The following is a 20,655-nucleotide window of genomic DNA, read 5'->3' as shown; positions in this document are numbered from 1 at the left end:
CACCTTTTCTATATTAGTGTCTCGCTAATTAGTTTAGGGTGTTTCTTGTTTTCTATATAAAAAAAAACCATTAAGAATAAACATATAAAAATCTTAAATAATCATGTAGAAAAATTTATTTATTCATCCACCGCATTAAGCACAAATCCTAACAAACATTCTACGAAACCATCATGTCAAATGGTGGTTTCATATGATGTTGACACGTGACATTTGGACAATTTTTTGGGGGCTTAAAAGGTAAAAAAACCTTTGAATTTTGGCAAAACAAAAACCAATTAAGGCCCTCTGCGAAATAAACACACTCAATTAAAGCTTCAAACTCCCAATTTGCATCCATTAAACCTTTTGACCAACATCCTTTGTCTTTAAACTTTACGTAGCTGATGTGATTATTAACAGTGTTGACATGGTAGTCCATGTTAGAAATAGTTGTTAACGTGGCGATGCCCTGTCAACTACCATGCCAACAACAAAAAAAAAAGTTTAGAATTAACTTGGACAATTATTGGTTTAGGTTCATTTCAACTTAATTTTTTAAAATAATAAAAAACTTATTAAAATTATAAATTTGCAAAACATCATTAAAATTTATAAAATTTTAAATAAAATTCAAAAGTTCAAAAAAAATGTTATACATCATTTAAATGTTTAAGTCTAAAATAAAATTGGACATACCAGTGTTTAGATTCATTTTATATTTAAACAACTATATGTCCATATTCATTCTAGATGATTTTTCTAAATTATATAAATTTATTTTAATTTAATAAATTTTAATTATTTACTTTATAAAAATATTTATTGATTTTTATTTAAAATTATTTTAAATTTAATGATATTAAAGTTCTTTCAATTTGTTTTTTTAAGTAAATAAAAACATTATTAATATACTAAATTGAAATCTCACCTAATTTATTTATTTTAATAAATTATAATAACTATTAGCTGTTGATAGTTACATACTTACATCTAGTGCTATACATTAATATACTTGATTGAAATCTTCATAGAATTAGTTTATTTAAATTGTAATAACTATTAGCTATGATTAGTTACACTTAATGCACATGTAAAAAAAAAAGAAAAGGATATATTCACACGTTTTTAAACTTTATCAGTATAATTAATAAAATTAAAAATATTTGTTTGTCTTTCTAAAGTATTATTTTTATTTTATATAGCTTAAAATTACCGATAAAATTAAATTATTGATGGAAATCTCATACTTTAAAGAAAATATTTTGATCTTTATTTTTAAACTTTATATAGTTTATAAAAATTATCTTGAATTTAGTCTAAACAACCACATGTCCAGAATTCATTTCAGCTTAAACTTTTAAATGATTTTTTGATAATTTTATGTTTTTAAAATTTAATATTTTTAAAATTTGAACAATGTTTAAAATTTATAATTTTAATGGACAAATGATTGTTCAAGAACTTGGACAATCGTTCTTAGACATCCATTTGTCAAGTTTCATTTTGAATATAAAATTTTAAATAATTTTAAATAAATTTTTTCGACATAGACCATCATGTCCGCCTCGTTAATGGCCACGTCAATGACGTAATGGTCAAAACGAAAAATATTGGTTAAGGAACTTAATTGATATGATTTGAGAGTTTAGGAATTTAATTAAGTGCGTTTTTTTGCGAATAAGCTTAATTGATTTTTTACCAAAGTTTGAAAACTCTTAAGTTTTTTTAAACAGTATATATTTGTGTTATTCAATTTTAAAAATAAAAATTAAAATTAAAAAAAGAAAAAAAGAAAATATAAATATAAATAAAAATATTTTAGAAATTAAATGGAACCCAAATTTTCCAAGTATAAAATATTTTTTTCAAATCAACAAGTGTTGAATGTAATTATAAGACACGTTGTACTATTAAGGAAAAATATATATTCAAACTTTGGAGACGATATTGTTGGGAGCAACCATATATCCCTGAAAAATTAATCTTCATTAGTCATAAAACACAAACATGAAAAATACCTCAATTATAATTATTTTTCATTCAATACGTTAATATTTGATATATTATTATCATATTGGACCATCGGAGAAATCACATAATATTTATGATAAAATATTTATTTCATATCAATGCCAAATTTGATTACTTAAATAACAAGTAGTATCGTACTGATAAAAAAAAAACAAAACTAACTCGCAAGTAAAGCACCATGCATAAATATATTTCAAAGACACAAACATACATGTTAATCTTTCAGATATTGAATAAAGAAAATCTGGAAAATACTTAAAAAGAAAAAAATGAAAACCTGGAAAATATTCCAGGCCTAAATGTTTAAGTATTTAACAGAACAAATGCCCTCTAAAGCTTGGATCAATAAGCCAGTGAAATACAGGCCGATAAGTCCGATCAGGAGCCCAGCGCCAGCCGAGCATCACAGGGGCTGAAAAAACGAAGAGGCCTTCAAATTTAAGGAGGGAAAGGAGCCGAGAAAGAGAAAAAAGGCGGCAAATTCTCCAACACTACCCTGTCATCTTTCTCAAACTAAATCATCTGCTGCTTCATCATTTTCTTTCATTATCCTACAAATTCAAAAAGAGGTTCGTTTCTCGATCCAGATCGTCCATTTGAATGTTTATCTTTCGTTTAAAATTGTCTAGTGTTTAAATAAGTCGAGCTCTTTATTCCTGATATTTTCATGTGCCCTTAGATCTGCTGTTTCGATTAAAGAAAAATGAAAACGCGGTTCGCTTTTTTTTCTTTCCATTCAAACTGTTATCCGGTGCAGCTTTCCTGCGCTTTTATCTCATTTCTCCCCCAGGTTTGCTACTGTTTAATTTAGCTATTTTGGGGAAAGAAGCATTTAACAATTATGATGAATTTTTCGATCTTGTCTATATTTTTTTCTGTAAAGAGCTTAAAGCGTTGATTCGTTCAGTATTTCTTTCCACGATTCAATATTGAGACATATAATTCTATGCTATTCGGTTTCTTGAGATAGAACGCATAACTGCTTGGATTTTTGCCGAACTTGAGCAAGGTAATTGGTAACGTTGAAACTCTAGAATATGAATTGGCATTTGAGATCATTACGCAATTGGAGTGTAATCGTTTTTTTTTCTGAGTTCTATCCGACATTCAGTTATTTTGGCCAAACTTGTTATATGCTATTTTAGAAATGTTGTATGTGTTGAATTTAAACCTCAAGCCTGATAGATGCTACTTTATTAAAAATAGTTGTATGAACTAGATGTTACTTTATCAAAAACAGTTAGACTAATTCAGTCGAATTTTTGAATACTGTACGCTGATATTTTTTTGATAAAGATAATAATATGAACTAATTGAGCTAAACTTAAAACCCTAAATTCTGATACGCAGTTTCCTAGATTCCTTAGTTGTTTGCCAATCCGTCTCAACTGTAATTTCTGGGTGACATTCCCATATTAACAAGTTCTCATAATTTTTTCTGAGTTTATACTTCATCACTGTCTTTCCCAGATCACAAACTGGACCACCTTTTCATTCTGAACATTCCCGTAAGCTTCACTCGTTTTTCCTTTAATTGTTTATCAATTGTTAAGGGATAAAAGCATTTATGTCCGTGTGCACATTTAGAGGCTTGACGATGGCCTTGGCCGTATATTATTTTCATTGTAGGAAAAGTTTGGTCAATTAGCATTAGGCAGCGTTTGTTGAAGCTGATCTCTGAAGAATTGCTCAAAGTTTGAGCATGAAACTAAGTAATTAGAACCTTCTTAAACAGTATTAGCACTACATGGCTTTGTGATTATGGGTTATACAAAGATTTTCACATTTTCCTACAAACCACGTCAGTATTGTAAAATGCAATTCCACTCTCGTTTGTCGTACATTGTTATTTTGTCAACTTTTAGTTGTTTGGACCCTTATGAAAGTTCCATCATTTACTCATATTCTGCTGCACCCTTTCCTTTTCCTCTGGTCAACTTGCTGGCTGGGAAATGCAGTCTGGCCATTAGAGGACGGGGTGCTCGTGATTTCTGGTCAAATCCCCTCACACAAACAAATCCTGCAATTTGTTGTCAAACGGTAAGAAAATTCTTGAAATGACTATACATCCGCACATCATTTAGGTATTGGAATGACTAGGTACAACTACCAAAAATGAAAGAGTTTTGACAATGACCTATTTTCCTGTCTGGCTGTACAAAATTCAGAATAAAATGTGCAGAAAAGGGAAAGTGTTCTACTGTTGAGGGCTGTGTTTGAGATTGTATTGGTAATGCTTGTAGTTTGGGTTAGTAAAAGCATTTTAAATTTATGCTGAGAGCGTGCTAATGCTATAGTTTTTCAGTACCTAGTTACATTTGGGCCGGCAGTGGGAGTCATTGTCACCAAGAATTCAGAGGAAGCCTTCAAGGAATGATTAGGACTCCAAGAATTATTCCAAGATAGAAGTGGATGAGCCAATTTGGGCATTCATGATAGCATAAATGATTTTAGATTAACTATCCATTTTTAATTGTTTAGCTTAGTTATGAGTCGGTAGATTAGTGATGTCCTTGTTAAATGTTAGACTATGAGTTGGTAGATAGTGAGAAATATCAAATATGTTAAGGGCTTAATTCTTATTTGAGGATAAGATTAAGGGCTAAAATGTTCTCGAAAGGAATAGCTTTTGGGCTCCAAGTGTTATTTCAAGATTGAAGTGGAAGAGCCAATAGCGTAAATGATTTAAGGTTAACTACTTTCCATTGTTAACTATTAAGCTAAGTTGTGAGTTGGTATATCAGAATGCCATTGTTAACTGTTAAGCTACGAGTTAAAATATCAACAATGTAAAGGGTTTAATTTCTTCTTTGAGGAGTACAAAGGTTACTATATTCATGAAAGGTGTAGCTCATGGTTGAAGCAAAATTAACAAGGTTGATTGGTCTGATTACCAATTTGATCTTAATTTGAGTCCAGAAATTGGAATGGAAGCCTTAAAATGATGATTAAGACTCCAAGAATTATTTCAAGATAGGTAGAAGTGGATGAACCATTTACGACATTCACGACAGCAAAAATGATTTTCGGTGAACTACCTTATATTGTTAATTGTTAAGCTAAGTTATGAGTTGATAGATTAGAGGATGTCATTATTAAGCTACAAGTTGGTTGATCGCGTGAAACATCAAATATGTAAAGCGCTTAATTTCTTATTTGAAGATGACGAAGGTTACACAATGTTTAATAGGCTCCAAGCATTATTTCAAGGTAAAAGTGTATGAGCAAGTTAGGTCATTATCGATAGCACAAAAGATTTTAGATTAACTACTTCACATTGTTAAATGTAAAGCTAAGTTGTGAGTTGGAAAATTGTGGGAAGTATAAAATATTTATAGGGCTTAATTTCTTCTTTGTAAAGGATGAAGGCTACAATTTTCTTGAAAGGTGTAGCTTGTGGTTGATGCAATATTAACAAGGTTGATTGGTTTAATGTGAATTCTTATCTTTCACTCGAATTCTGGGGCTAATTTCTTATTTGAGGATGATAAAGGCAGCAAAGTTCTTATTTGAACTAGTTCAATACTCCCATGATTTGTTTAGTCCCTTTTGTTCTTTAGAGATTTTTATTTGGATAATAGATAATGACCTTACGTTTGGAGTGTGGAGATCTTGTAAGCTTAACTACAACAATTGCTTTGGCTGGGGTATTGACTACGACTTACTTGTGGTTTGCATGATAGTTTGTGTATCTAGATTTTAGTAGGCAGTGAGTGATTCAATTGTCGATAAATCCTTGGGCAATGGGGGCTTGATTTGTTAGAATTAGTGAAAATTTTTCTTTGGGAATTGTAATAAATTAAAATATACGCACATGGACAAGTTTTATGTTTTATCAAACATCTCTAATCCCAACTATTGATTTCATGAGCCATCCATGGCCTTTAATTTCATCTCAAGTAAAATAACTTAATAATTTAATAGTTAAAATTTTATATTAAATATTTATTGTGAATTGTAATTAATTTAATAAGAAAGTATAATGCCAAGCGTTACTAGTAAATTATTGCTAATTTCATAAAATTAAATTCGTCAATTTTTGTTTATCGTAAATGGTACCAAAGTCTAAAGTTGATTCTAGAGTTTTATATTTAAAACATATAATACATGTTATCAAATATTAAAACAAGAAAGTATATAAAGAGTACCATATATTTTTAAATTATTATTTTCTTTTATTATGTAGTATTATATCATATCGAAGTTATAACATTTTGATGTGAATAAATAACAAATATTGATTTTAATAAAATATAATTAAAAGTAATAATTAAGAATTTATATTAAGATGGAAATATTTAAATTATTAAGATATAATTAAGTTTTCAAAGTGAAAAGGTATAATTACATCTAAAGTAAAATAAACATTAACTCTAAAAGCTTGAATTGAACTCAAAAGTTTAAACTAAAAAAACTCAAATTAACTTGAAAAGATCCAAACCCAAAATGACAGATTGCCACCTTGACCCATTGGTACTTATTACAACATGATGTAGAATTACCAAAGCAACTGCCTATGAGTCTATTAAACGTTGAATCATCCCCTCTTTTTGAAAAATTCAAGTTGCCTCATTGCCAAATAGTAGCCACTAATTATTCTAACATAGAATTTTAAAGCTGATCTACTTGGAAAGTATTGTCCAATAAGTATTTGCATGATCTAGTGGAGGTTCATAATTTTCTGGGAATGTTCTAGCAAAAAATATTGAGCAGATGACCCCAAGCTTTTGGAACCTCGCCAAATAACTTCAAAACTTTTTTTTTTTCTTTTTCTTTGTTCACTTAATCCTATTTTGGTAGTTTATGTGGCCCAAAGAACAATGAGTTGACCCAACATCTGTGCTTAATAGGTAAGCTTGCATTGCAGAATATTCAAAAGGATCAATTTGCCATCCAATGACACCAAACTCCTCTTTTTTGGGTAATTTAATTTCTTTAGTTACATATCATTCCTTTTCTTGAATAGTCTTGTATTGATCAAGAGCTTTCAAATTAGGAGTGATTCTTTCAACTTTTGACAGTAGAGCATCAAATTTTCATTTGAATTCTATCTTGAGCTTCTTTCAGTTAAAATGCCTTTTATTTTGCAAAATAGATCAATTTAACTAACTAAAATCAAACTCCTTACTTGTTGAAGTTTCTATTCCATTGGTCTTCAATGAGAGGAAGCTGGATGTGCTTTCAGTTATACTTTTTCAGTAATTTCCCCTTTCATTCATCCAGTTGATTATCAGAATCTCTTTTGAATTTATTTGGCAATTAAGTTTCAGTATGGATGTTGTAGTTGCATGAATTTGCTTCACTTTCCTTCTCACAATTGACTTGGATTTCTACTCCTTCCACTGTTTGATTTCTTTAGAAGCCTTTATCGTTGCTAGCATGATTTTAGTCTCCTTTTTGTGAACCAATTTTGTTTCCGAGGAATTGAGACAAGATTCCAACCTTTTAATTCTTGATCTTACATCTTGCTTACGCTTTTATTCTAACCATATAAATGTTGTGTCGGGGTACAAACAAACTAGACCAAGAGCTTTAAACTATTAATTGTTGTCTGGACGCCAAGAAAAACAATCATGCGAAATTCTTAACAAGAAGTCCTCATTCATACCTCTTCATGAATTTTATCCATTAGCAACTACTTTCTCTAAGAGCAATTAGAGCTCGATTTTTCGCAACAATTTTGAGAAACTCTTCACCTATGATTATGTTGTCTTGAGGTACAAACGAACTAGACCAAGAGCTTTAAACAAATAATTGTTGTCTAGACGCCAAGGAAAACAATATGCAAAATTCTTAACTGAAAGTCCTTATTTGTACCTCTTCATGAATTTTATCCATTAGCAGTTACTTTCTCTAAAAACAATTAGAACTCGATTTTTCGCAACAATTTTTTGAACTATTCATCTATGATTATGTGAAAGATTACAGAGAAAGAAATTCATAAATGAAAAGTAGCTTTCAAGAAATCAACATTGGCTCTATGCTTCTAGTCCAAAACTTAATATGTGGAAAATTATGATGTAATTGCTAAGTAATGAGCGCTCATTATGATAATATTTAAGCATAATGACTTATTTAGTCTTCTAATTTTATAAAAATAGTCATTTTAGACATCTATTTAATTTTTTTGCCTCTTTTAATTATTAAATTTATGTTATTTGCCAAATCACCCTAAATGGAGTGAAAAAGTTAACATTTGTTAACTTTACTGACATGGCATGCACGTAGATTGCCATGTTAGCAATTAATTATTTTTATATATATATAAAATTAAAAAAAAGTATAAAAATTATTTAAAAATGAAAAATGTATAAAAATTATAAATAATTTTTAATATTTTTCAAATTTTAAAAAAATTAATTAATTGTTGATATGGCATGTATGTGGACTTCCACGTGGATATCATGTCAGCAAAGTTAATAAACTTTAGTTTTTCCATCCATTTTGTTGTGATTTGATAAACAACGCAAATTCAAAGGCTAAAAGAGATGAAAAGCTAAATTGAGGCTAAAATAATTTTTTTTTTGTGAAGTTAGAGGACCAAAAAAGTCATTATGTCAAATATTTATACCTCATTTAGCTTGCATTTAACTTGATTCTTAAGTGATTTTGTACTAATTCATGCAATTTGGTTAGTTTTGAATTTTTATTACATAAGTTGCAAAAATTTTATCTCTAATGTCTTTGATGCTGTTTTTATTAGTTTTAATTACTTTATATTTTAGTAAGTACTTATGTGGCCTTATGAAGATTAGATGGCGTTTAATTTAAGTATTGTGAATGTGAAAAAGTGGTTGAATCAAAGAAAAAAGAGTTGCACATTGTGGCACTAGGGGAGGAGTCATATTGTGCTGGGTTAAAAAAATTGACATCGGTTTTGTTTCATGTTTTTCAAGCCCATTTTAATCTTTCCCCATCTAAATCAGCACTTAATCTTAAAAATCACCACTTTCTCTAAAAACTAAAATTCGATTTTTTGAAGCAGATAGTTTTTCTTCAAAACTCTGGTTGACCTTTACACTATTACTTGCCTTCAAGTTTTCATGCTTTTTCTCGAGTTCCAACTTTTTCTCTTGGGTAGAATTTGTTTTGATTGTAGAAACTAAATAAAATCTTTTTACTCCAAAATCATCACTCAATGTTATTCCTTGAGATGCCAAAAGATCTATGATGCGTCTCCAATCAACCCTTTCTTTTGAGGTTGTTGTTATCATTCTATGAACAACAAAGGACTTTCCCTCAATTGGTTATTCATAAACTTTTTCACTTCTTTCAGGATACTCATCTTAAATAGGATCTAACAAGTTATACTATTGTTCTTTCATATGCATCTTGTCATGAAAGTTAACAACTTCAATACTAATTCTATCCCTATGTAATTTAAGGGTATGCAACAATTGCTCCTCCGATCCATCTTGTATCTTAGGGTTTGTGGGTCATGAAAGGGGTTTTCTTCACCAAAATCAGACATATCCTCGAGACTATCTTATGATCTGTTAATTTGGTTGTCGGTACCATCTTGAATTTCCATCTAGGTTTCCACTTGTTCCTATCGCAGGCAAGTGTAAATTGCACACAACGATTTTTCAATAGCATGTTTTGTAGCCAATTTGTTAAATGACATTGCTTTCTTCTTCCTTGAGCTCTAACACATCCAACCATGGTTTAAAAACAAATCTTACTTTAAACCCTAGGATCTAATTAGGCTTTGATGTCAAAATGATGTGGTCTAGGGGAAACAGTAGTACATCGATAGATTAGGTTGCAGAATGAGTAGAAAGAAGTTGAAACTCTAGAAATGTAAGGTTATAGAAAACCTCTAGTTTCTCTCTACTAAGTCAAAGAAAAAATAAGATTAGTAATACTGATCTTTGTTTAAAGCTTACAACTTATTTATTATACTAGACTTGCAAGAAAGGTTATTAGGCTTTCTTGCAAATAAAATTTATTCGTAGCCCTAGATTTCTTTTATACAATTCTAACTTCTACCCATGACCCTCCCCCGACCCTTAAGTTGGAGGAAGAACGTGCTTGAACTCACAAGCTCTTGATTGTTGCAATAGTAATGGTGCCAACTAAAGCAAGGCTCAATTGGTGTTGTAGCATTGCATTTAAATCTTAAAGAGGACTAGTAACCCTAGCCGTCTATGATACATCTAATACTTAATAAATAAATCTAAAATGATAAAATATTATAAATTAATTAAAATGTTCTTGTGCCATTATGTGACCTGAAGACTAAAAGTAAGAACATGAATACTTTAGGTAACTTTTCAAATCAAGGCAAACGTTATGATAGAAAGTTAAAATGATTGATGATTCTCACCTCTCCAAAAGCAATGTTGAATTTCTACTGTTGTTAACCCTAGTAGATAAGAACCATAAACAAAATCAATGTTTGATCTTGCTTTATTATCAACAATAGCTTCTATTGAAATCTTCTAACCTTTAAATATTGAAGGTATGGAGGTCCCAAAGTAGACCATTCTCCTTGGCAAGTTCCATAGCCATTCCCTTGGAACATCAATCGGGTTTAGACTTGAATCATGGTCGGCAAAAACCTGCATTGCAATAGTATTTCTTCATTAATTGCCTGATAAAGATTAAAATGATCGTAAAATGTGAAGGAATTGGTTGAATCTACATGCTGAACTTACTTCATTAACTTGGAAGTATGTGCCATTTAGGGGAAAGCTTCCTCTCATTGCCGTACGACATGGTATCTGTTTATGATGTTTTATTATATAGGTTAGCATATGATATCTAAACTACAATTCTTGCATACAATAGTATATTTCTTCATATTATTTATCAAATATATTTATCTTACTAGAAGTGTTCCCCTGACTATCTGGGATTCTGCTTCTCGAATATTGTTGCAAGAGAAACATGTCTTCTCATTACACAATTTGCCATGCTCTTGTAAATTGCACCTACTTTGAGGATGTTGAATGGAGTTTGGCGTTTCACCTTGTGTAAGCATTCATGCATTTAGGGAAATTGATCAGGATTCCACTAAAACTTTTACTTGCATAAATTACCAAAAATTGCAAAATATTATGTTGTCTTGAGGTCTAAAGAGATTTTTTGTACCATGTCAGTAAATATTTGTCCATACCTGGTGTCCATATGGCAAGAAGGTACTTGCATGGGTCATCAGCTTCTCGTTCATCCAACTGTAAGTTTACCGTAAGCAACTAACATAAGAAATATCAAGCTATACAAATATGAAAAATATTCTGTTTGCATTAAGTTAGAAAAACTAACCTCTTTTAGAAGAGGGTGGGAATCTGGAAGTTCGTAGCTGTAGCATGGGTTCAAGTAGTGGAGGGAAAATTAGACAATTAGTCTCAAATGAAAAGATTTCTCATGCCATTTACAGTGGATTTGTGCCATTTCTGGCAGAAAGTTTCTATTTTTAAAGCTTGATTATAATTCTTCAGTATACTTCGCCATAAAATCATGGACTGGTTCCTATAAGAAGGGTAGGATGGCCATTTCATAGTTTTAAACATTTCAGTTTCTTTTACAAGCACTAAAACTTAAAATCTTTAAGTTATAATTTAAGCTTGATTTTCTGTTGATATAGAACTAACGCTCTTTTAACACTCTTCCATTAAACACTTACTTGTGATTTCTCTATTTTCAAGAGTTCAGAGATGGAAAGTGCCTACTTACACTTGGTGCTCTGTTCTTAGCCGACTGAAATTCTTGAGTTTGGGCGTGGGGATAGATGCAGCTTCAGCCGTTAAAGCAACTAAAGCCTTTGACATATCTCCTTCTTGAAGTTCTGTATTATTTTGCATATAATTATGCAAATTCTGAGTGAACTCTTCCATGTCAAGTTTGATCGTAGGTATTTCATCAGGATCCTCATAGAACATGTCCTCAATGTCATTCTCTGCTACTTGTGTGCACTCGGGTTCTGGGCTCGCTGGCTCTTCAATTATAGGGTCACAGTTATTGACCCTGGATTTTGCTTGTAATTGCCGGTTTGCTTCAGACTGACAGTACCTATCTGATTGTTCCATTGGCTGGAGTAAGGGCAGGGCCTGATCAATAATGACAGCATGGTTATGACTACAGTTATTGACCCAGGACTTTGCTTGTAATTGCTGGTTTGCTTCAGGCTGACAGTTCCTATCTGATTGTTCAATTGGCTGGGGTAGGGGCAGGGCCTTTTGATCAATAATGACAGCATGATTATGACCGGGTTTTCTGTTCTCAGTTGCACTGACAATGCTTTTCTCCTCTGGCCCTGGCAGGGCAAGCCTTGCACTGCATTAGTATGGTTATGAGTAAGTCAATTTCTTTTGTGAAATGAGTTGTGATTTCTCTATATGATGACTTGTATTCTCTATTATCTTATTGTCTTACAACTATTCTTATTTTCTTATTGGCAGAACATGCACAATAAAAACAAATAGTTTGACACTGCCCTATTGATGGAAATGCTGCTTGTGTAAAAATCATATCTCTGGTTGTTGTCAAATTCTTGTCTCTGTGTGGTGACTTAATGGCTTGATTTATTTGTAGATGCAGTTGGTTGTTTGGCTTTCTAAGGTCCATGTTTCATAAGAACTTTAGGATGGGTATGAAACTGTTCTAGATGGTTGCGGACTCGGCATATATTGATCTTATTGCACAGGAGATGCATTTGACAAGTTAAAATTTGAAATATATGTAAGCAAACCTTGCAAATGCACTGGCAAAATGTCTGCATTCTCCCCTCATTGGGCATGCATTACAGTTTGGTTTGCTTTTTGTACAGAAAACCTGCATAAATCACAGGGAAATTTTCCTGTCAGTGTCAGCTTGTTGTTGTTCAGCAATGGAAGTAAGTTTCTTCACTTTAAACATACACACAGCACACCTTTCCAAACGTGATCATCTGATAATGTAGCTCATACCTGTTCAGTAAATAGTTCAGTGAATTAGCAAACAGGAAGTTCTATAAGAAATTTGTTTTGCCAATAAATGCATCTGCTTGTCAAGTATCAAGAAGTGATTCTTTACAATGTTCTTTGATCAAGCTTGCATAATCGAGGCCATAGATATTTTTGGATGGATTCCAGGACAGGGTACCTAAGTGGGCAGAATAGATTCAGCACCTTTCTTGTTAAATATACAGTTTGTATCTGTATCTGTTTCATAATACTCACAGCTCTAGGAGATGCAACTGAAGGGACTCCGGTAGTGGCTGAAGGGGAACCCATCCCAATCTTACAGCTATACGTCCAACATTTGTGTCAACCTGCCAGGCAAATATGAAACTTGAATTCTGCCTTTCTTGGCATGACTATTTACATTAACTTACTGGAAAAGCAAGATGGTGAAGCGTCAGAAGCCGCACGCACTCCACACTTTTAAGCCCCAGTCCTCTAAAACTTAGCAGGTACTCTCTACAAGTAATAATGTTTAAGCAGCTCTCCATTTGTTAAAGGAATATAAAAAGGGTGTATGAGAAATTTTCTTTGACTTCGATATGCTACTAACATATTAGAAGCAAAATTTATCTTTTTATTGCATTTTAATTCTACACTTTAGATTCCTTACGCTTACTTTGCTTTGTCTGGTGGAACATCTCTCAACCACTCCAGGTCAATGCTTCCATGATCTCTAACCAGCCGATTGAGGAAATCCTAAGTGGAATTCATTCACATTCAGCCATAGGCAGTAAGCATACTAAAACATCTGGTAAACTTTACCCTACAATGTTATACTTTACCTTAATTCGCTCAGCAAGCATGTTATTCATCCCTCTATCCTTTATTGTCTCAGCAATCTCATTAACATCTGTACATCTCACTGCGTCCCAGTCTAGTGAGTCCCTTGTCTTCATTGTTCTTTCTCTTTTCCTTCCATCAGCTTCTGCCTGTTTTCTTAAGCTATCCCAGTCGAAGTCGTCATTTTTCTCTTTCTTGGCGTTTCTACTTTTTGATTTTAAACTGCTGGCATTGATCTGATTGAGCTCCTTATTAGATGAAGAGTTGTTTATATACAAGCTTGAGTCTTGCATTTTCTGTTGTGGGCTTTTTTTATTATCAAATGCAGAACTTTCTGTAATATCAAGGATGCCTTCAGAATGTTTTGACGGTTTTAGCCTCAACATTTCTTCATTTTGCGGACTGGCTGGTAATTCTACAAGGTTTCTGGGGTTTTGTAGCAGCCTCATTTGACAGTGGTAAACTATTGTCTCTGCATGTTGAGTGATGTGGCTCGGTTGGTTACTTTCATTAGATGATTGTGGGGCTACCTGCACGCATATAGTGGAATCATTTTTATTTTCTGTGTGATATGCAGATTCTTCGGTTAAGGGACTTTCTCCCTTTTTCATATTTTCATCTTTTGTCTTAGAAGCCTCAGAGAATCTTGTTTCTTCTTTGAAAATCTCAAGGTGTTCAATTTCACTTTCTTCTGAATTTGGCGCCAGATTATGGCAATTTTCTCTCTGGTCATTCTGGAATTTACTTCTTTTGTCCTTGTCACCAATAGACTTATTTTGAGGACAGTAAATTTCATGTAGCCTGGCGGATCCAGCCATCTCTAAAAGCTCTACAAAAGAAGTAGACCCATCCAAGATGTCAAAAGTAGGCCCTTTAGTCTGATCAGCCCCTTCTGAGTTGCTCTCTGAGCATGAAAATGTTTCAGCAGTTTGAACCAAGGAAAAATTCGCAGCATTTTCTGATGAAACTATAGAATTTTGAGATGAGAGGACATCATTTGTCTCCTCATCTCCTTTGAAACAGTCTGTTCCTCTTCCAATAGTTTCCATGCATTTTGATTCATTTATTGAGCATACAATAGCAGTTCTACTTCCAAAGGACTCTTTGCTGTTGAGAACCTCTTTTTCTTCAGAGTGCCCATACCCATTAACAGTTGAACTTTGGTCAACAACTGGTTGAATTGACATCTTTGCGTCCCACTTTAAAGTGTCTTCTGGCTCCAAGACATAGAACTCTGCTCCATTAACTAAGCTTGTCCCCTCTTGATAGTATGACTTTTTGAGAGGAAAACGTGCGGCAAGAGTCATGAATGCAGAACTGCCAAAAGTGGAAAAGAAATTAAAATATTTCCTATTAAATGTTCTTAGGACATTTGGCTTCTGCCCTACCTGGAAAGATGGTCAGAGACATTCTGAGTAAGGAAGACTCCAATCACCGAGTCCACAACTGATCCTTTCCATGGAGAGAAGCGTCTGTCTCCTGCACAAATGATATTATACTCTTATGAAGGAAATAGGGTACTTCAGAGAGAGAGAGAGAGAGAGAAGGGGTGGGGGTGGGGGGAGAATGCCTTCTATATTCTGATATATGAACATGTAACAAGTTATCTTAACCCATTGAGTTACATGCCATGGTAGATTTCATTTCACTTCACTTTTATAGAGAAATTTTTATACAATTTATGCTTTTACAGTGAAGTTTCTTTCTTCCTGCTAGATTCACTTTTTTCTGATCACCTTTCTGGATAAGATAGAATCTGCCTCCATTAGCATAAGCATTCATAGGTGGGATGGATGGCCTAAATAGTGACTTTTAATGCAATAGTATTAACTGAAACCTCATTTTACATATTGATAATGCTATTCTATCATAAAATAATATAATGTAGTTGAAGATGTTTGAGCAAATGTTCAGAAAAAAATTGATCTAAAGTGCTATTTAAGTTTTAAAAACTATGTTACCTTGTACAAGGTGCATGCGTGCAATAAATGAGTCTGCACGTCCTTGAAATACTGTCCTTTCTTCTTCCCACCATTTTACCTTCTCTTCATCAGTTCCATCAATACCTTCACTATTGATATTTTCTAAGAGAAGCTTCCATACTCTATTTGTTTCTTCATCCAGCTCGACCCTAGGCCTTTTGCGTTGTTTTTTGGTAGGACCAAATTGTACAATGGTTCCATCTGTATAGAGAACAAGTGCCTTCTGCTCTTTGTATCTCATATTGTAGGGGACGATTGCCTTCTGCTCTTTATGTGTAATAGGACCTTCCCTGTTGATGTCTGAATGGTTGGATTGTTCATCAAGTGCATCAGAAGAAAACATTTGTTTCCATATTTCTTCTGGAGTGGCACCTGCATCAAGTTTGATTATATGGTGAAGCGGAATTGTTTAGCAGAAGATTACTCATAGATTTAAAGGTGCTTTCTTTAAAGAGAGAAAGAAGAAAAAAGATTTAAGGTGCTTTAAGTTGCAGTTTTTTGAAATACCTAATGCTTTGGCAGAAAATTCGTTTTGATTAGATAAGACACGTTTATTGTGCATTTGTGCTTCACTTCTACTGGAGCATGCTGAATTTAGAGGGCAGTATCTCTTCCTTGTTCGCTTCTTTTTTGTGAGTTTAGCTTGTATCTCTGCGATGAGGGTTTCTATGCTTATATGAGGTTGGTCTGAGTTCCCAACTTTCCCCATGTCATAACCAACTGGCGATTGACTGCCATAGCATTCTGCGTGCCTTTTACATTGTGCAATACCTCTAAGTGAAGCCAAGTCTCTTACCCGTGTGATTCCTCTGGTTCTCTTTTTCTTTGGACTCTCGGTTTGAAACGAGGCCATAATGCAATTAAAGGTTTGCATTTTATTCAGAGAAAAACTACTTGCTTCTTCAAGGTTTGCTGGAACTCCACTAGAACTAAATCGATGGGGATTTGCTTCAGTGTTATCTACCAGACATGCTTCAGCCGGCACAAGACTTTTTACAGAAGTGATGGATGATGAGGCACTAGATATGGCAGAATTTTGTCCCTTCACAGTTCTTTTTCTTCTGCTAAAATTTGCAAATTGCATCTCTGGAATCTTCAGGTATCTGCATAAATTATTGTAGTGACTCCCCTCTGAATTTAGAGTACTGATATCTGCTTGTTGAGAAGCCGGAGAATTGTTTATCTTCAGTTCACTTGCTTGTCCTCCCTCCAGTACTAAGCTGGTGCAGCAGTTAGAGTCATTTGGGCTTCTTGCTGGCAATCGAGCACTAGATTGCAACACTTTTTGTCCATTTTTTTCCAGTCCATTTTGAACAGTGTGCCAGGTGCTTGATCTTTTACGCGGGGGATTCTTCTGAGCTGGGAATGGTGTGCCTGGTGCTTGATCTTCAGGCAAAGATAAAAAAAATTTTGGCTTTTGCTTTAGAGATTGGTTCAGTTCATAGGCATTGCCTGTTTGTGTGTTTTCAGCTGGCACATCAGGTTCACCACAAAGCTGCATTGTGTAATTTGATTGATCTCCTTTCCAAAAGTTTGCTGTCCTTGAATTCAAGTTGCAGGTGGGCTCGAATGCAGAGCTTTCACCTATGTCTGGTCCTTCCTCATCAAAATCTAAAGCCCTTATGCATGATTTCTTATTCTGCTCTACTGTTTCTGGAGCATTCTCTCTTTCTTGTATGGGAATAGTTGAGTCTTTGGTTAGACCCTTTGTCTGCACACACTTCCTCTTACGAGTTGAATTCTCTGCATTTGCTTCTCTTGGAGGGGTTGATGTGTCTTGACTTGGATTATTCTTTCGTACATAATTCCTCTTACCTGTTGGGTTTTCTTGGAAATAACTGGGCTTCAGAGTGACTGACTTTCTGGTCCTTGGTTTGCCCTCGCCAATTACCTTGGGTCTGTGCTTTTTCCTCCGTTGTTTCTGCTGCGATGTTCTGTTTGGGTCAATTAGATGGCTACCTCCATCATCAGGATTCGGATTTTCCTTGCTTGGTGTAGCAGCCAGGGATGACTCTATAACAAACTTTTGGAGTTCTTTACTACATTGAAGTCCATTCACATCAACATTAGCAGCAGCCGATTCATTTGCTTGCTCATCTCTTTTCTCGCTTGTCCTGTTCTCTATGTGTAAATCTATTTCTGAAACATCTTTCCTTTCTGCTCTTTTGGACTTGTATGGTGTGATGGGAGCAAAGTCAGAGAGTTCATCCATTGTCTTAGCAGGCAGGTTCAGATCATATGGATTCTGGGAATGAATGACATCTGTAAACACTATGTAAGTTACACAACATTCATATGTTTAAACTAGAAAAAGTTTGACCTTTCAATTAATAATGGATGAGATGGTTATTGGAGACATTCTCTCAAGAGGAAGCTATACTTTCCAACAAGTTGCAGGGTGTGCTTTTCGGGTTTTTTTTTAAAAAAAAAATAATTCTCTATAATGTATCAAAATCGATCTGAAATAAATTAAGAGCAGTGCAAAAGTGGAAGCGAACAAGATGGTCAGGGATGTTTGATAGCCTGTTTTATTACTCATATTTCAATACTAACAATTTAATTGGCATTCATCTTGCAAGAGATTTCTATTGTTCTGATCAACTATTATCTCAAAATCTCATTTGTCTTATACTAATTTGAACCCTTTCTTTTTGGTCTTTCTCGCTTCCCTCTGGCCACATATTGACAAGTAGGTGCTATAATATAAATATAGATGCCTTTATTAAATGAACAATAAAAGTTATGCTTACTTTGATGTTTTCTTGGTGTGCAATTGCCATCAACCCATATGTGTTGTTGAGCTGATAAATTTACATGCACGGGTAAGAGCCCAGTTGAGCTAGATTCCAGATGGTGTCTATCAATCCCCAAAGATGCTGCAGTCGTAGTTTTAGCTGAGGCTGCATTTACAAGGGTTAATAGATCTGCAGATGAAGAATTACTGGGTTCGCCCAGGTTCAGCGAACATTGCCTCTGCTCATTGCTATAACCCGAAATGCAGTTACTCCCAACTGAAGCTGCTTTCAAGTTATTAATGCCGCCATTTACTTCTCTGCAAATGCTGGAATCGGAACATGCAACTACTCTATCAGCTTGAGGTTCCTGAGTAAACCCATAAGAGCATCTTTCCGAACCTATACAATTTGCTTCAAATATTTCGTTTCCTTGTCTCCCAGCATGGATCACTGGTGGTTTTGGGAGAATAGGCCTGAAACGGGTCACAGGAATCGACGGACGCTGGAATTGAAACTGTTGTTGACCTTCTTTGCTCATTCTTTTTGGTCAGTTCCAAAATCCTTTCTAAACATTTCAGCTTGATTCTCTTACCCACCAGATAAAAACCGCTCGCAGGTCCTTTAGCAGAGTCTTCATATCAAAAGCCAGTCCTTGCCTGAATTTTGCTTATTGAGGTCAGGTAAGCCTCCTTATTGTGAACCTCTTTTTATTGAAGCTATGCAGCCATGTAAGAGAGAAAAAAATATCAGCATAGCTAAAACAGGCAGAGACTGCAGTATCCTGTTTAAGATTGAGCAATACCTCCGAAACCCTGAACTTATAATTCCTAAAAATGCTTCAATAAAAGAAGATATAGCTCAGTAAGCTTATAGATCTTTTACAGACCAGCATCGGCCTGCCATTTCATGATAAACACAGTGATGAGTGAGGAAGAATTTATTTTTCATTTATAAAATTATTATAGAATTCTAGAGGATATAAGGATAAAAGACAGCAAAGCAACAACAGAAACAAAAGAAACAAAGAAAATCTCAACAGATTCTCTCTATGATCTCCATAGATAATGCTACTTAAGATTCTGTTGCTGAATTATCTGGACTTCAAAAAATAAAATTCCAAATAAGTTTTTTTGACAAAAACACTTTAAAATCTAAGGATTACCAGAAAAAAAAATGTGTTAATGCTGGAGATCTGACAATCACCCGAAGCCCAAGGAAATGAAAATAAAGTCACTCCTAATATTTAGAGAAGATGGAGAAAGAACAAAAAAACCAAATAGAAAGATCAGTTCATTTATAAAATTGTACTCGATAATTTAGCTTTAGCATTTCATAATAATAAAAGTAAAATAATATATAGGTTTATATTTAATGAACTTGGATAAAGTAATTTATAAATTGTTACTTTATCTTGTTTTAAATGTAGTTTTCATGTCTTGTTTGTTTTGATATGTTTATACTCAATACAAGTTCATAAGTTAATTAAACGTAAGAGTATTTATAATAAGGTGGCCACTGACTTGGGCGAGTAAAGAGTCGAGGCAGGAGCCAAACACATCATTAAACTTTATCAAAGAAGTTTACGTGGCGACAAGGTCTTGACACTTGGCACGTAAGGGCGTGTCAATAGTCAATGTTGTGTTGGGTTCGGTTCGTTTAGAATTTAGACGGCGTCAAACCCCACCGTTAGGGCTAAACATGCTTTACAAGAGGGTTTTAGGCTCAGCTTTTCTTTCTAGTGTGGTCCCCACGATTGGTATAAGGTGCAATTGTATGAAGAGATCTTAAGTGTGATTGGTTGAGTGTTGGGGAATGTTTGGCGGTAATATGATATTTTATCTTGTTTTTTTTTTTTAAATATTTCTTACATGTAAAATTGACGATAAAAAAGTTCTTATTTTAATTTTAACCGATGTAATTGGGAATACAATGACTTCTCGGAAGTTTACGTTCCTCTTTTGGTTTAAGTGAAAAATATCCACGTGCAAATATATATTTAGAAATTACTTCTTTCGTATTTTTAAATTTCTTGTATTTTAACTTTTAGTATTTTTTAAAAGGTATTGTAAAACTTTCAATATAGTAATTTTAAATATTTTTCATAAAATTCAAATGTCATATTTTACTAAAATTATTTAATACATTAGTGAAAAGGTCTTTATAGTTCTCATTTATTTATTATTAATTTTAATGAAAGGT

General features: G+C 33.5%; 1 protein-coding gene and 1 long non-coding RNA gene across 4 annotated transcripts; one reads left to right on the top strand and one right to left on the bottom strand.

Moving 5' to 3' along the window:
* Window positions 1-1,798: 1,798 nt before the first annotated feature.
* LOC108456816 (protein ROS1A-like) lies at window positions 1,799-19,929 on the bottom strand. 3 transcript variants are annotated; one of them, XM_053018837.1, is made up of 22 exons: window positions 19,862-19,929; window positions 19,619-19,692; window positions 19,259-19,352; window positions 18,472-19,172; window positions 16,229-17,983; window positions 15,701-16,093; window positions 15,128-15,218; window positions 13,742-15,056; window positions 13,576-13,655; window positions 13,331-13,415; window positions 13,176-13,267; window positions 13,030-13,098; window positions 12,887-12,923; window positions 12,707-12,789; window positions 11,692-12,291; window positions 11,281-11,317; window positions 11,132-11,189; window positions 10,844-10,983; window positions 10,671-10,736; window positions 10,460-10,574; window positions 10,340-10,378; window positions 3,674-4,033 (listed from the first exon to the last, which is right to left on the bottom strand). In XM_053018837.1, exons 4-22 carry the CDS (start codon window positions 18,992-18,994, stop codon window positions 3,909-3,911), a joined length of 5,703 nt encoding a protein of 1,900 aa, XP_052874797.1. In that variant the 5' UTR covers window positions 18,995-19,172; window positions 19,259-19,352; window positions 19,619-19,692; window positions 19,862-19,929; the 3' UTR covers window positions 3,674-3,908. The 3 variants fall into 3 exon arrangements, with proteins under 3 accessions (XP_052874798.1, XP_052874797.1, XP_017610994.1); XM_053018838.1 differs by lacking the exons at window positions 3,674-4,033; window positions 19,862-19,929 and adding an exon at window positions 1,799-1,952 and having other exon boundaries at window positions 19,619-19,838; XM_017755505.2 differs by lacking the exons at window positions 19,259-19,352; window positions 19,619-19,692; window positions 19,862-19,929 and having other exon boundaries at window positions 18,472-19,252.
* Window positions 2,195-3,216, top strand: LOC128280602 (uncharacterized). Its single transcript, XR_008270694.1, has 2 exons — window positions 2,195-2,582; window positions 2,693-3,216. It is a non-coding gene; the product is annotated as an uncharacterized LOC128280602 (long non-coding RNA).
* Window positions 19,930-20,655: the final 726 nt, after the last annotated feature.

The sequence above is a fragment of the Gossypium arboreum genome, chromosome 9 (genome assembly GCF_025698485.1).
Source record: "Gossypium arboreum isolate Shixiya-1 chromosome 9, ASM2569848v2, whole genome shotgun sequence".
Classification (NCBI taxonomy): domain Eukaryota; kingdom Viridiplantae; phylum Streptophyta; class Magnoliopsida; order Malvales; family Malvaceae; genus Gossypium; species Gossypium arboreum.
The sequence above is the reverse complement of the archived record's forward strand: the minus strand, read 5'-3'. Positions and strand labels throughout refer to the sequence as shown.